We start from the raw sequence: 15622 nt of genomic DNA on the forward strand, positions 1-15622 counted from the left end.
TTTAGAAATTCTTTGTTCCAAACAACCAATAAAAAAAATTCGAATTAATTCAAAAATCCTATGTCCCCAGAGCCCTCCGTTTTCTCGTGCCAAGCCGGCTAAGAGAAACGAAAGGGCTATGGGGACGAGAATGGGACACCTGTAGCTACACCCCTGATTAATCCCTTTGTATGATGGTTTATATTAAAGCAGTTAATGTGGGTGGCTAGATTTGAAACTCCCTTCGTTAAATCCAGCCAATCAAATCATTTGTCCCTAACACCACTTCTTTCTCGTGCACAGGCTCATTCTCGTCCCTTACCTGAGTATCAGGCTTTTCTACTCAGGTTATCTCGTCCTCAGAGCCGCTTGTCCCTCTCAGCCGGCTGAGGAACAATTGGCTCTGGGAACAAATGATTTGATTGGCTAGATCATTCTGGGCCATAGGGCTCTTCACTTCAAGGGGGTAATTAAACACCTTTTATCTTGGTTTCACGAAATGGCCATTTTATTTCAATTAAGTGATCTAGACCCACTTTTACAACCCTCTATTTTAGAATTGCTATAGTTATTTGTATTTCTGCCCATGAAAGGTTCTTTTAGTTTGAAGCTTCAAGAGTCCAGCTGTAAATGAAAACTTGTTGACATACAAACCCATCCCCACCCCAGACTTGTAGCAGGTAAAATACCGGGGGGGGGGGGAGTCGAACTCAAAAACGTTTTATACGGGGAGGCCCTGCCCTAAGGTCAAACCCGTTACCCTTTAATATACCATTTTGACACAACAGCACCCCTTTCGTATACCTTTTTACCTTTTCTTTTTTTAGAAAAAAAGGTACCCCTTTCATTAGCCTGCAAACAGGCTCCCGAGTGGGGTTTCCGCGAGCAAAGCGAGTGGGGTTACGCGAACGAAGCGAGCAGAAGAGCACGCTGCTCAGCACGCCCCTCGCTTCGCTCGCGTAACCCTACTTGGGAGCCTGTTCGCAGGCTACCCTTTCATATACCTACTCAACATGACATAATATATATTTAAAACAGGATGTTTTCTTGACATTTTTATGTAACGATACAGCCATAAGTTGCATCTGTTTGAAAAATTCAACAAAGGCCTTTTTAAATATCTTAATGAAAGAATTTCCTACCCTCTGATATTCCTTAACTTGTGAAATCCCTACCCTTTTATATACCGGAAGCCTGAAAAAGGTACCCCTTTCGGGCGGAGCCTCCCCGTATACGTCATTATAGATAGTACCCCCTCACCGGGGTAAAATATAGTCAAAATGTGACTAGAACTTCAGAAAAGTACAATCTTCCAATCTTACAAGTGATACCTGTGCGTTCCATATATGGGTAACACTATAATAGCAATGGCTACATATCCTGCTTACTAACAGAAATGAGGCGAAAATGACAAAAATACTTAACTGCTTCAAAACCGCACCCTACATAGAAGCACATGTATAAAGTATGTATGTTGTGGTCTGCCTGAAATAAACTACAAATTATGAGGGTAGCAAGACACAGAAGGTAAAAATTACACCCAAACAAAGAAAATAGCCAAAAGAAGAGTGATTTGAAACTAAATTAATGATGTTGAAAGTATAGGCATGTGGAAAATAAATTATAAAATTTGTATGTAAAAAGATAATGACCTCTGCTACCCATTACTTCACTCTACAATGATACTCTACAGCTACAGTATACTGTTCCACAATACATGTGTCACAATTCTCCTTTGGTTAAACTCCCGGGGAGGGGGGTTTCTAAAAAAAAGGTTTATACAGGGAGGCTCCACCCCAAGTTCTAACCCCTTACCCTTTTATATACCATTTTGACAGAAATTTTGCCCCTTTCGTATACCTTTAACTGAAAAAAGGTACCCCTTTCATATACCTAAAAGGTGGCGGGACTAAAAACAGGACGTTTTTTATGTAGCGCTTAATAAATTAAAATAATACAGCCATAAATTGCGTCTGTTCAAAATATTTTAATTAAAGGCCCTTTTAAATACCTTAGTGACAGATTTCCATATCCTTTCATATACCTAAACTCGTGAAATCCCTACCCTTTTATATACCTGAAGCCTTAAAAAGGTACCCCTTTCGGGCGGAGCCTCCCCGTATAGGCCATTATAGGGAGTACCCCTCAGGGGTTAAACTTTCCTTTTAAGGTACATTTTGATAAAGTCTCATTCCTGTTTGATTTTTTTAATGTCACTTAAAAGTTCAGAGATGCTGAAGAAATCGCCATCCTCCTCGCAGGTCCATGTTGTCTCTGTGTGTTCTTTTTTATGAGCCTTAAAAGTCCCTTTATATTTAAAACGCTTACCACACTGGTTGCACACAAAAGGCCTTTCTCCTGTGTGTTTTCCTTTATGTTGGTTAAGATGCCCTGCATGTAATCTTGAATGTCTCTTTAGTGCTTCTGTGTGATTGAAACACTTGCCACATTGGTTACATTCAAATGGCTTCTCTCCTGTATGTATTCTCTTATGTTTTGTTAGATTCCCTAGCTGACTAAAGCACTTTCCACAATGTATACATTTAAAAGGCTTCTCTCCTGTGTGTGTTCGTTTATGACGCTTAAGTGTTTCTGAACGACTAAACCATTTGCCACATTGGTTACACTCAAATGGCTTCTCTCCTGTATGTGATCTCTTATGTTGTGTTAGTTGTCCTTTCTGACTAAAGCACTTTCCACACTGGTTGCATTCAAAAGGCTTCTCTCCAGTGTGAGTTCTTTTATGTTCCTTAAAAGTTCCTGCCCGACTAAAACACTTGCCACACTGGGTACATTCAAAAGGCTTCTCTTCTGTATGTGTTCTATTGTGCAATCTTGTATGTTCCTTTAGTGTTTCTGCCTGATTAAAACACTTTTTGCACTGGTCACATTCAAAACCCTTCTCTCCATGGTAAGTTTTTTTATGTTTCTTTAGATATCGTGCCTGGCTAAAACACTTGTCACAATGGTTACATTTAAAAGGCTTCTCTCCTGTGTGAGTTAGTTTATGTAGCTTTAGATTGTATGTACGAGTAAAACACTTGCCACACTGGTTACACACAAAAGGCTTCTCTCCTGTATGTGTTCTTTCATGTTCCTTACGAGTACTTGCACGTTGAAAAAACTTGCCACACTGGTTGCATTCAAAAGGCTTCTCTCCTGTATGTGTTCTTTCATGTTCCTTACGAGTACTTGCACGTTTAAAAAACTTGCCACACTGGTTACATTCAAAAGGTTTCTCTCCTGTGTGTATTCTCTTATGTTGCTTCAGATGTACTGCACGATTAAAGCTTTTGCCACAGTGGTCACATTCAAAAGGTTTCTCTCCTGTGTCTATTCTCTTATGTTGCTTCAGATGTACTGCACGATTAAAGCTTTTGCCACAATGGTCACATTCAAAAGGACTCACTCCTCCATTATTAAATTTCAAACGTCCGCTCTCCTCTATGTGATCTTGCATGTTGCCTTTATTTTCCTTCCTGACTCTTGCTAAGGCTCATATCAGTTCAGTTTTCTTTCAATAAAAAATAAAAGGCAGATGTTTCATGCTGTTTGACCTAAAAAGAAATGGGGCATTCCTGTCAGCCACTGAAAAATGACAATAATATTTGCCCTGGGGGGGGGAGGGGGTTACTCCCTCTAATGGCCTATATGGGGAGGTTCCGCCCGAAAGGAATACCTTTTTAAAAGGGTAGAGATTTCACATGTTTAGGTATATGAAAGGGTAGGGAAATCTGCCATTATGAAATTTAAAAAGGCCTTTACATTAAATATTTCGAGCAAATGCAACTTATGGCTGTATCGTCTTAATTTATTAAGCGCTGTATAAAAAAATTATGAGAAAAAAACTTTCCATTTTAGGTATATGTCATGTCCTGTAGGTATATGAAAGGGTACCTTTTTCCAATAAAAGGTATACGAAAGCGGTACCTTTTCTGTCAAAATGGTATATAAAAGAGTAAGGGGTTGGACCTCCGGGTGGAGCCTCCCTGTATAAAACGTTTTCGAGTACCCCACCCCGGGAGTATTTGTCAATTTAAAATGGAAAATAAACATCGAATTTGGTGCAAAATTTGGAGAAAGTATACAGTTGCGTCTCGATAACTGATTAAGGAACAACAAAAAACTTTCAGTTGGAGTTTGAGGGAAATCAAAAAAAGGTTCAAATTAGTGGGAGGTTCGTGTTACATGTATTGAGGGCTGGCGATTCAACTGTATGGACCGAAGTGGCCCTCTTCTTGTCCTTGTATTTTATTTTGGACAGAGAAACATTTGGTTAATTACCGGCAGCAATTATTGGATGAGGCAGAGTATGACATAAAGAATTATGCAGATCGAGGAGAAATCATACGCGTTTGATTCAAGAATGGATATTGAAACAACTGTAGAATCAATATTGTGGAATAGATCGACTGATTCATATGGCAAATTACCTGTGTTTCTCGGTTTATTTATGCGTTGAGCATTCGTTTATTAGTAGAATCCTAAAGCCTTCAAGTTACAAAGCTTGACCTACAATTTTCACATTCAACCTTATGATGTTTTACTTACCTCTACTGACGCAACACAGTCGATAAAAAGAGCTGCAAATACAGTAATTCAAACCACGATCAGAGCAGTCATGAAAGCGACAGCGGCCATCTTTAAAACACAAATGGCTAGTGCCCAGTGCCCAGTCGTCATTTTCCGGGGGTATCTTTTCATGATCTTTTGGGTGGAGGTGCGGCTGGTTGACGACTGGCTTTAATTCAAATGATTAGGAATGATTCTTGTGCTTTTAACAAGCTAGCGCGCGGTGCGAATTAATATTTAACATATCCACCACATTTTTCCATGGTCTACACTCTTTCTGAGTTTTGATTGCTTTACAGGTCATGGTGTATGAGCTCATACCGTAAAATTCCAGTTATAAGCCCTGGGCTTATACAACTTCGTAAGGGGTTTTGTGTGGGCTTATAAGGGGAGGGGCTTATATCTGGGAGGGCTTATAAGCGGAATAAAAAACGAAACGAGCCACGGGGGTGTTGATCGAAAACCGTTTTAAGTTAAAAACGCATAATAATGCAAAATTTAGCCCTCTTTAGTACTGTCATCCGGCACAGGGGGACTTATAATCGGATGTATTTTTTTGTTTCCAGGTAGATGGGCCTATAACTGGGGGGGGGGGGCTTATAACCTGAATTTTACGGTATACCACACACCACAAATTATGGTAGGTTTATGCGTCAGCATGATCAGCCAGGCAATAACAGCAACAACAACAATAAACTTTATTTATATTCAGATTTACAGAGTAGCAATAAAATGCTAACCATCCTATGTTTGTGAGGTCTCCAAATGAAAACAAAAACAAGAAAAAAAAAATAAAAAGATATGCTAAAACTATTTACATCAATAATAATAATAATAATAATAATAATAACAATAATAAAAAAAATTAAAAAAAAACTATATACGTGAATCCGAAGTTATACAATTATTTAAAATAAATGACAATTATATTTCCTAAGAATAAAATTAAATCGATTTACATTAATGGTAGTTCTGGCTATGTTTGGGATTGAATTCCACTTGTTAAGCATGGCTTGAACTTCTTTCAATAAGCCGTGAACTCAGGTAAAAGGGCGCAAGTACATTCATACATTTATACACCAGAACAAGCAAATCCCATAGACGCCTATCCTCAAGTGATGTCATACCCAGCTTTCTTAGAAGTGTTCAAATATTGGCGTTGTTCAGATATTATAATTGTTTTGGTGTTTTTAATAAAACAAAAATTTATTCTACTGGCCCTCCGAAATTTGCTTTGTGCTGCATATTTACAGGTTACGTCATTTTCATGGTCTATATAATTATTCTCATCGACCATACTTTTTGACCAATGAACTTGGGAGAATTTTCTCAGTCATGGTTTAATGCAATTTGATCAGCTAAGTTTTAGCATGCGAATACATCCGCCTCTCATTCGCTCCCACACACGTAGTAGCGTAGCGCACAAAAGACGGCTGTATTCGCAGGCTAGCTAAGTTTCTTTTTGTGTTTTCCTAAGTACGGTTCAATGAAATGACTGTACCTATATTGTGTATAAATAAAGGAAAACCAAAACTCCCCGACTTTTATGTACCCCATCGCAAACGAACATACTAACAAACATACCCTTCAGAAACGGAAGATCAAGAATGATGACCGATGTTATGATCCCGGGGTTGTGATTGGATTTTTTTTTTTTTTGGGTGGGGGGGGGGGGGTTTGTTACATTTCACAAAAATTAAAATGGCCATTTCACAGCGTCTGTCAGTGGGGTAAGTGGTATACCAATATACCTGAAAAACGATACATGGAATGTAGGCTGTTAAGCTCCAACTCGATTAGCCCCAAAATAATGTTTGTCTTTAAAACTAGTAAAATGACCTTTTTTCATGATTAATTAAGACCAAAGTCTCATTGCCGTACAATTATGAATTATGAACTTCTGTTTATACCCATATAAGGCCCAATTTTAGCGTAAAAGTTCTGTAATCCTTTTGTATACTGTATACCTAAAAACCCTGGTCAACCCTGATTTCACGTTTCATGCAAAGTAAAAATAGCCATTTTAGAAATCAGGGTAAAAGGACTGTTCTTAATCTCGTCTGCGTGATCTGGGAGCGAGATTAAACTGTTCTTGATAAATATTCCCTCCAGTAGTAGAGTGACCTGGGGCCAAGAATGACCATCAGTCACGATCACACAATTTACCACATGTAGTCTTGTTTTTAAACGCTTACTAGATAAATGTTGAGAGGAAAAAAGAAACAGGGTTTAGTCGCATTTCACAGGGAAAACAACAACAGTCATTTCGCTATTCATGTGAAAAAACCCTGCTGATGTACGGTACATGGCATCCAAATCGTTTGATGAGGAATAGCCATTTTACAATTCACAGAGGAAAAAAGCCTTTCAGGGATCTTGAAAAGAATATAAAACCCTTTTACCACGCTCATCATGCTGCCTGTTAATGTTTTCTCACAACCATGATAGCCTTGCACAACAGGGCGGGGAGAAACCAGGTTTAGTCCTTACCCCACTCTTCCTTCGGATGAGCTTTATTAATACAGATAATTACTATTTATAAATTATCCAGTAGTTAATGAACAAGATGGATATTGTGCGCACCACACTTAAGTGGATTCCCCCACAATATGACATATATTTATAAGATATCAAGACTTATTTTTGAATAGAGATGTGCAAATTATGTCCGAGTCAAAGTGATGTAACTAAAGTTAGCCAGTTTGTTACCAATGATCTAATACGTTCTTCCAGTAAAAAAGTAACCTCCTGTACAAGGACACTCATACCACACCACTCTTCTGGTTGAACATTATGTGGGTTCCTTTGTAGAAAACTATAGGTATCATGTTTACACACATACAACGTACATGTTGATAAGGCTTCATTCCTGTTTGATTTCTTTAATGTCACTTAAAAGTTCAGAGATACTGAAGTAATTGTCATCCTTCTCATTTGTCAATGGTATCCTTGAATGACAGTAGTCACAATGGTTACATTCAAAAGGCTTCTCTCCTGTGTGTGTTCTTTTATGCAACTTAAGATTTCCCGCCTGATTAATACACTTGCCACACTGGTTACACAGAAAAGGCTTCTCTTCTGTGTGAGTTCTTTTATGTCGCTCAAGTGTTACTGCATGATTAAAACCTTCGCCACACTGATTACACACAAAAAGCTTCTCTTCTGAATGTAATCTTGCATGTGTCTTAAGTGTTCCTATCTGACTAAAATGCTTGCCACACTGGTTGCATTCAAAAGGCCTTTCTCCTGTGTGTGTATTTTTATGTTGCTTAAGATGTCCGGGTTGACTAAAACACTTGCCACACTGGCTGCATTGAAAAGGTCTCTCTCCTGTGTGGGATCTTGCATGTTGCTTTAGTGTTCCTGCCCAAGTGAAACACTTGCCACACTGGTTGCATTTAAAAGGCTTCTCTCCTGTGTGTGTTCTTTCATGTTTCTTAAGATTTCCCGCCTGATTAAAACCTTTGCCACAATGGTTACACATAAAAGGTTTCTCTCCTGTGTGAGTTCTTTTATGCCGCTCAAGTGTCACTGCATGATTAAAACGTTTGCCACACTGTTCGCATTCAAAAGGTTGCTCTCCTGTATGCGATCTTTTATGTATCTTTAAATTTCCTGCCTGATTGAAACACTTGCCACACTGGTTACATTTAAATGGCTTCTTCTTGTTGTGAGTTATTTTATGTTGCTTAAGATATTTTGAATGACTAAAACACTTGTCACACTGGTTGCATTTAAAAGGCCTCTCTCCTGTGTGTGTTTTCATATGTTGGTTAAGATGTCCTGTCTGACTAAAACTCTTGCCACATTGGTTGCATTCAAAAGGCTTCTCTCCTGTATGTGATCTTGCATGTCTCTCAAGTAATACTGCCCACTTGAAACACTTGCCACACTCGTTACATTGAAAAGTCTTTTCTCCTTTACGTGATCTCCCATGTTGCCTTGGCTTTCCTTTCTGATTGCTCATATCAGAGATCAGGATTCTTTAAATTAAAATGAAGAAGCAGATGTACAATATTGCATTACCGGTACAGTCCAAACAGCTCAAGCGTTCCTATCAAGGGTGAATTATTGAATTCATTTTTTGCTTCAATATTCCATTCTTGAATTGAATATTTCAATGTTCAAGCGGCGACTCATTTCAAAACTCAACATTAAAATCAACATTAAGAGTTTTGAATTGAGTTGCCGTTTGAACAGTGAAATATTCAATTCGAACATGGAATATTGAAGTAAAGAATGAAATAAAATTTCCATCAATGAATTCATTAATTCACCCTTGATAGGAACGCTTGAGCTGTTTGACTGTAAATTAGTACCAAGTTTGAATATAATTATGTCAATGTGATATCAGCAATGATCCTTTGAGAAAACTAAAGAAAGATAAAAATTATTTGCATGTTGTTGCTTAAGCCAAACTTTGATTTTTACTTCTGCTGAAGAGTATGGGGTTGTAAAGAGATGATACATACACAGACCAAAACATGTTTGCTATATTTTGACATGAACATCTGAGGCATGAGTACTGAGGCTTATAATTCATCAAATTTGTTACTCATGGAGTCTCTCACTGAGGGAGACTTGGGGGCACCCTGAACACCGCAGAAAAAAATAAATGTTGTTCCAGAAAATATCCATACCCCTCCCATGCAAGGTTTTTTACCGGTAGTTTGAATCCCCCCACCCCTCTGAAAATTCCGTTTAAGCCCCATACTTTTCTTTAAAATTTTTGGCTTTCGAGACCCCCCACCCCGTCAGAATTTCCAATGACCTTCCATGGGGCGGGTATGGATATTTTCTGGAACAACACAATAAACACCGCATCACTGCAAGAAAATTTGAGGAAACACCGTCACCGCAATATTGATTGTAGCACCTGATATAATATTTTTTAAAGACAATCAAAGTCTTACATCAACAATTTTTTACACAGTGGACATCTTCACCACTAAGATCCTAGTAACTTATCGAAGAAAAAGGCTTGGGATTGGAAGCTAAAGCAAATTAATAACTAGACACTATTTGACTGTATTTTGTTACAAATTAAAGATATGGTACGTGTTTTGAATAAATACGGATTGATCAGTGAAGATATAATAGCTATGACAAGTGTCAGACAAAAAAAATCCCAAAACCTAAAATAACTTTGTTTCACCAAACACCAAATGCAAACATCACACACCACAGGGTTTGAGATCACCCCAACACCGCAAGATGGGATTTTATTCACGGCAACATCACATAAAAAAAAAAACAAAACAAAGCAACACTGCAAAACACCCATGTCCCCCTTCTTGCTGTGATGTTGCTAAGTTTTTGGCTGCTTGGAATCCCACAGGAACGTGATAATCTTGTGGAAAGTATTCCTGGCCCGGGGGGGGGGGGGGGGGGACTCCCTATAAATTGGCCTATACGGGGAGGCTCCGCCCGAAAGGGGTACCTTTTTCAGGCTCCAGGTATATAAAAGGGTAGGGATTTCACAAATTTAGGTATATGAAAGGGTAGGGAAATCTGTCATAATGATATTTTAAAAGGCCTTTACATTAAATATTTTGAGCGGACGCAACTTTTGGCTGTATCGTCTTAATTTATTAAGCGCTACATAAAAATGAGAAGAAAACTTCCGGTTTTAGGTAAATGTGATGTTGTGTAGGTATATGAAAGGGGTGCCTTTTTGCAATAAAAGGTATACAAAAGGGGTACCTTTTCTATCAAAATGGTATATAAAAGGGTAAGGGGTTAGATCTCCGGGCGGAGCCTCCCCGTACAAAACTCCCCCCCCCCCCGCAGGATTCCTGGGAGCCAAAATCTTTAAGATACTGGCTCCCAGGAATATGAGCGTCATGGAAGGAATTTTGGTAAGGTTTTGGCTCCCAGGAAAACCTTTCCTTTGGCAGAAATCTCAACGAAAACTTGCTACGATAAGGCAGGGATTTCTGGTGGGGTTCTCTCAAAATTTGCATTTTTCATTTGCTTTAAAAAGCCAAAATAATTGAAATCGCTTGAAAACGTTGTTTTTAACAAAGATCTGTTATTCTAGGAAGAATAAAACAAGATACCTTATTATAGGAAATTAACGATACATATAATTAACGCAAATTTCAAAACTCTTAATTTATCTCATTGTTAATTTTTACAGCATTGTTTTTTAAAGACACCGGTCCTTTATTTTCCGGCAAAGTTATGTTTACACATCAAAGCTACAGGAAAAAGAAACTACAGGAATAACAAAACTACAGGAAATCAAAAGCTAGAGGAATAACAGAGGTGGTTGAATATTCATTGAATATTATTCACCTTTGGTCTGTTTAAATATTTTTGTTGCACATGGTTTATCAGAATTAAAGCTCAAATTCTGTTGTTAGACGTTGTTGTTTTGTCTTTTGAATATAGCTTGAATATAGCTGATAGAAATTACTACGCATCAAATTCGGTGTTTACCTCGGTGTAAGAACCTGTGATAGTTTTCTTTGTTTTGAAGCTATTGTTTTCCTGCTTTGTATTGTTTCGAGGTTCTTTGTTGTCTTGGTCGTTCTTTGTTTTACGTCACCGGTGAGTTTCACAGGTTCTTACACCGAGGATGAGCCCAAATTAAACTGCATGTAAGCACACAACACACGTGAATTCGCGTTAATTGAATGCATGTAAACATAAATTTTCGACAATTCGCGTTAATTTTATTCAATACACGTACATTTTGTTCGCGTTGTTAAAATGCTTCGTTATATTCCTGTAAGGTATTTCGTGGAAACTCTATAAGAATTTCAGACTGCCGGATATCTAATTTTTTAAAAACACTTCGCGAATGCCGGGTATCTTGGCAAAACCCAGGAGACAAAACTGTAAAAGAAGAAGTGAAGAAGTCGGTATAATCGCCAACTGAAGATTCATTGGCATTAAAGGTCATTAAAATAAAAAACCGTCTATAAGTATAATTTTAAGTCCCTTCAATTACAATTCACACATACCTTAATGATGTTTTGTTCACCTCAAGCGACGCAAAACAGTCGATAAAAGAGCTGCAAAGCATTCAAACTACGAACAAAGCACACACGCGGGACACGCGGCCATATTCAAAACGACAACAAAAGCCTAGTGCCCAGTCTTTGCGGACCCGCGACAATTTTGTGGACCCGCGACATTTTTCCCGCGACACGCGACACGCGCCGATTAGACTATCTCGATCGGTGTTGGATCATTAAAAATATAATATTGAAATATTTTAGGAATTAGGGGTAATAAAAACTGTACGACTTGCTTTCTAAACTTAACTGATCAATTGTTATAATATCGTAAACTAGTCATTGTACAGACAGGTGTAACGTTTCTAGGGAACCAGTTGTTCCATGAAACCTGTGTCAATTACTAAGCATTACATGGGCAAATGAAAACCGTAACTTAGTGTTTTTAATTTTACACCTCTAAATATAACTTATAAACTATCTTTCTCGATTGAATTGGGCTCAAACATACAACTTGGGCATCATTGCTGTTTTAAAATATATTTCTTTTTCCAGCTGCGTTAACAACTGAAGTCGACAATGTACACAGAGGGTAGCAAAGGGTTTATGCGTGACGCGTGAAAAGGCCAAAAAATTAAAACGTGAGGCGTGAAAATAGGGCAAAAATTAGACCGTGACGCGTGAAAATAGCTAGAAAAGGCTCGTGACACGTGAATTTGGTTAAAATTTGTGCGTGAAATGGGATGACAACACCCCTTTCTACCCTCTATACATGGGTGTCGAGAGAAACAATATGATAAAAATCAGGAACTACTTGTTATGACCGCACTTTTTGAAAATAGTCTCGCTGGATTCTATTACACACTAATTCTGTCTAATTTTTCTGTCAAACTTGACTCGTTTTACTGACTTCTCGGATGTTTTTAGTGGTAATGTTTAATTACTTTGTATTACTTTCACACTTCGCACAAAGGTGCAAAACCAAAGCATTGATGCCTCATGAGATATGTTTGCGCCCCGTCCACGTACGTTTAATGATATGGATAGTTTTTACTTTAAAGTTACGCCCACGAAGCTTGTCTTACGCAACCAATTGCTTGTGACGGTCCCTAAGTATGTCGTCGTAGAATTTTAACAACAACCTTTATTGTAAACCTTAGTATTACTCTTGACTTTTATCCTGTAAATAACTTGCCTGTAAACTTTATCATGCTCGCGCGATCTTATTTGGGCCAAACTTGCCTTTCATGATACTAAATTAATTTGTAAGTTCAGTGTTTTTATAAGATTAAATTTAGAAATAAGTTTTGTTTTTTTGTTTTTTTTGTTTTTGACAGCTGTTTGACAGCTCAAGTTTGGCTTGCGCGAGCAAGATCTATCGTGGAGAGTTGTAAAAGTTGTTGACCTGAGATGTTTACTTTCGCTACGATGATCTAATAAAAGCAAGTTGTCAGAAGTTTCAGTTGTTTTCGAGTGTTGAAGTTGTTGGTCGTTAGTCCCCGTCAATTCCCGCTTCCACAATAGCAGCTCTGAAAGCGGATGGTTTGCCTTTCTAATGACTGTTCACTGGTAAAAAATAGGGATCGATGTCTTTGAACTTCGAAGGTTATTTGTTTGTTTAATTGAACGAATGTGATTGGATTTTGGTAGTTTGTTGTTTGTTTAGTTTTGCTCTCTTCTTTTGCAAACAAAACGTTTAAAAGTACTGAGTCCAACAAAAAATACATTGTAAAATCTATTACATGTTATTCATTATCTGCTAACTTTTAAACTATTGTTGTTGTCGCTATAAATATCGTCATATTATTATTTACATCGTTGAAGTAGAATATTTTTGGAAATATAGTAGAAAAGAAAATAACGTTGGAGTAGTATAATGTTCGAAAAGCGGAAAACTTGAAGGCAAAAGTTAAGTTCAATTTTTCGTCCACCTACTTCCAAGCACTTGTTATTGTTATTCTATTATCTTTGTTATAAACGTAGTGAACTTTAGAAAAACTGTTAAACACAAAAAAGTGTTTTTCGGTGGACCCGCGACATTTTTCCCGCGACACGTCACACGCGCCGATTAGACTATCTCTCCTATCAACACCTAACTATATTAACATTAAAAGTACTTTTTACTCAATTGAACACACGAATAACTGAGTATCTAAAGAGAATTTCTATCTTGCTTGCATTTTTTTTGTTTTACACTATTTTGACGTCATTAATTGAACTGTCCGCTCTGATACTAGCCGGTGGTTTTAAATTTGTCCAATGTGTACGATATTTACGCATTGCTGTTTCGGACTTAAATAAAACACCGTTTCTGTAACGAAATTCTGTTCATAAGGCACATAAAGCCCTTTACGATGACGGTTACTTCATTTTCAACTCGTGAATGAAATCCTTACGGCGCACTTTCTATGAAGTAATCTTAATTTTCTGGTAACCTTTTGACTTAAAAACGCGAAGGCCACCTACCTTTGAGAGCTATCACCTTTAGATTCGTCAAAACTCAGACCCGGTAGTAGTGTGATCAAAGTAAAATAAGCCTAAACGGCACCACGAAGTAAAGACAACTGTAAAATTAAAACGAGGGAACAGAGTTCTAACAATTGACTTTTTCGACACGGAAACGTATCAATGAAATCTGTCGCAAAGTAAAGGAGTAGCGTGTGTTGAAGGCGGTTCACAGCGGTCAAGGCAAAAATCCAACATCACTCCCGCTTTTCGCTGTGTAACTTTGTAAGAGTTTGACTAAAATGTGTCAGCAAGACTTTCGTCGAAAAGAGTTATTAAAGTACATGTAGCACTGGGAAACCAAATTATGATGCATATGCGACGTCAACAAGTTATTATTATTGTTATTGTTTTTGTTATTATTATTTTATTATCTTCAACGTTGGAGTAGTATACTGTTGGAAAACTAAAAAAGCAAAAGTAAAGTTATGTTCGAAAAGCGGAAAACTTGAAGACAAAAGTTAAGTTCAATTTTTCTTCTCCCTACTTCCAAGCACTTGTTATTGTTATTCTATTATCTTTGTTAAGGAAGTAAACCTTGGTATAACTATTAAACCAAACAAAATAGTTTTTCGGACCCGCGACAATTTTGTGTACCCGCGACCCGCGCTGATTAGAATATCTTTTCCCGTAGTATAAACATTTGTATAATGGCCTTATTACTCGAAAAATTCCGAGTTTGGTGAGGAGTGGGCCAATTTCACTCGATTCCTGTCCACATTTTAATTAAATAATTAATTGAATTAATTTATTAATTAATCTTGTGAAGCGGGAAGAGGAAGGGGGGGGGGGGGGGAGTGCACATTACTGTGTCCGGCACTGGACAAAACTTGTAGTACATCTACGTGACTTTAAATAAAGTACACACAGGCTATATGTTTGCTTCTGAAAACCTTTTTGCACTCCTTATGGTGCTATCTTTCCAAGCTCCCAGATGTATGGGCGGCTAAAAGCATGCGCAGAAGACTTACAGACTCAAATCTTGTTCAAACAGAAGAAATCGACATTTCCAAGATTTCGAAGTGTTAAAGTGATTCTTTATTTTTTTTCTTTCTTCAGATGTTATGAGCTGAGTGGAGTGAACTGAACTCTGAACTGTGGAAAGTTCAAAGTTATTTCTTACACCGTAAAAGATTTTTGCTTTTTTATTCTTGTTCCATAATAAAATTTATTTTCTGAGTTCAGTGACTCTCATCCACTTTGGTTCTTGATTCATGAACTTAGGCCTTTTTCTAATTTCCTGTGAAAGGTGAAATGACCTTTTTTTTCTTATGAAACGTGATCTGACTGTTGGAGTGCAGAGTGCTTTTTCCTTCTATTCAATATTATTTTCTTTTGCTTCATTTTATTTGTACTATATTAACCTTCTAGTATTTTTTTAAGGTACGCACCTTCGTTTGTGCGTACCAGTTGCTATGCAACTAAATAATCCCTTTGTATGAGGGTTTAAAGCAGTTGATTTGGTTGGGTAGATTTGAAACAAGCTTTTTTAAAATCAGGCCAATCAAATCATGAGTCCTCAGCGCCACTTCTTTCTCATGCACAGGCTAATTCTCATCCCCAGAGCCCCTTGTCCTTCTTAGCTGGCTGGGCCTGGGGCATGA

General features: G+C 37.7%; 4 protein-coding genes across 5 annotated transcripts in view; all 4 read right to left on the minus strand.

Moving 5' to 3' along the window:
- LOC144658304 (uncharacterized) overlaps positions 1–2427 on the minus strand; it is a 30647-nt gene extending 28220 nt beyond the window's left edge. Inside the window, exon 1 of the mRNA XM_078518715.1 lies at positions 2308–2427. The gene's annotated coding sequence lies outside the window, so the exon portion shown is untranslated. The remainder of the gene's footprint in view (positions 1–2307) is intronic.
- Positions 1–15622, minus strand: part of LOC144658221 (uncharacterized) — a 92020-nt gene that overhangs the window by 55684 nt on the left and 20714 nt on the right. The window lies entirely within an intron of this gene.
- Positions 1–15622, minus strand: part of LOC144658209 (uncharacterized) — a 53545-nt gene that overhangs the window by 7562 nt on the left and 30361 nt on the right. The window lies entirely within an intron of this gene.
- On the minus strand, positions 1949–11641 carry LOC144658022 (uncharacterized). Its single transcript, XM_078518349.1, has 4 exons — positions 11520–11641; positions 7417–8534; positions 4531–4562; positions 1949–3475 (listed from the first exon to the last, which is right to left on the minus strand). The coding sequence occupies exons 1-4, from the start codon at positions 11579–11581 to the stop codon at positions 2168–2170; spliced, it is 2520 nt and encodes an 839-aa protein (XP_078374475.1). The 5' UTR covers positions 11582–11641; the 3' UTR covers positions 1949–2167.

The sequence above is a fragment of the Oculina patagonica genome, chromosome 6 (assembly GCF_052425735.1).
Source record: "Oculina patagonica isolate OP01 chromosome 6, crgOcupat, whole genome shotgun sequence".
In the NCBI taxonomy this organism is placed as follows: domain Eukaryota; kingdom Metazoa; phylum Cnidaria; class Anthozoa; order Scleractinia; family Oculinidae; genus Oculina; species Oculina patagonica.

Coding starts and splice junctions, on each gene's coding strand:
- LOC144658022 (XM_078518349.1), bottom strand. CDS start 11,581: ATGCTTTGCAGCTCTTTTATCGACTGTTTTGCGTCGCTTGAGGTGAAC. Junction 8,535..11,519: donor GTGAACAAAACATCATTAAG/GTATGTGTGAAT, acceptor TTTAATTTAAAG/AATCCTGATCTCTGATATGA. Junction 4,563..7,416: donor TAAAGAAATCAAACAGGAAT/GAAGCCTTATCA, acceptor CTGTATTTGCAG/CTCTTTTTATCGACTGTGTT.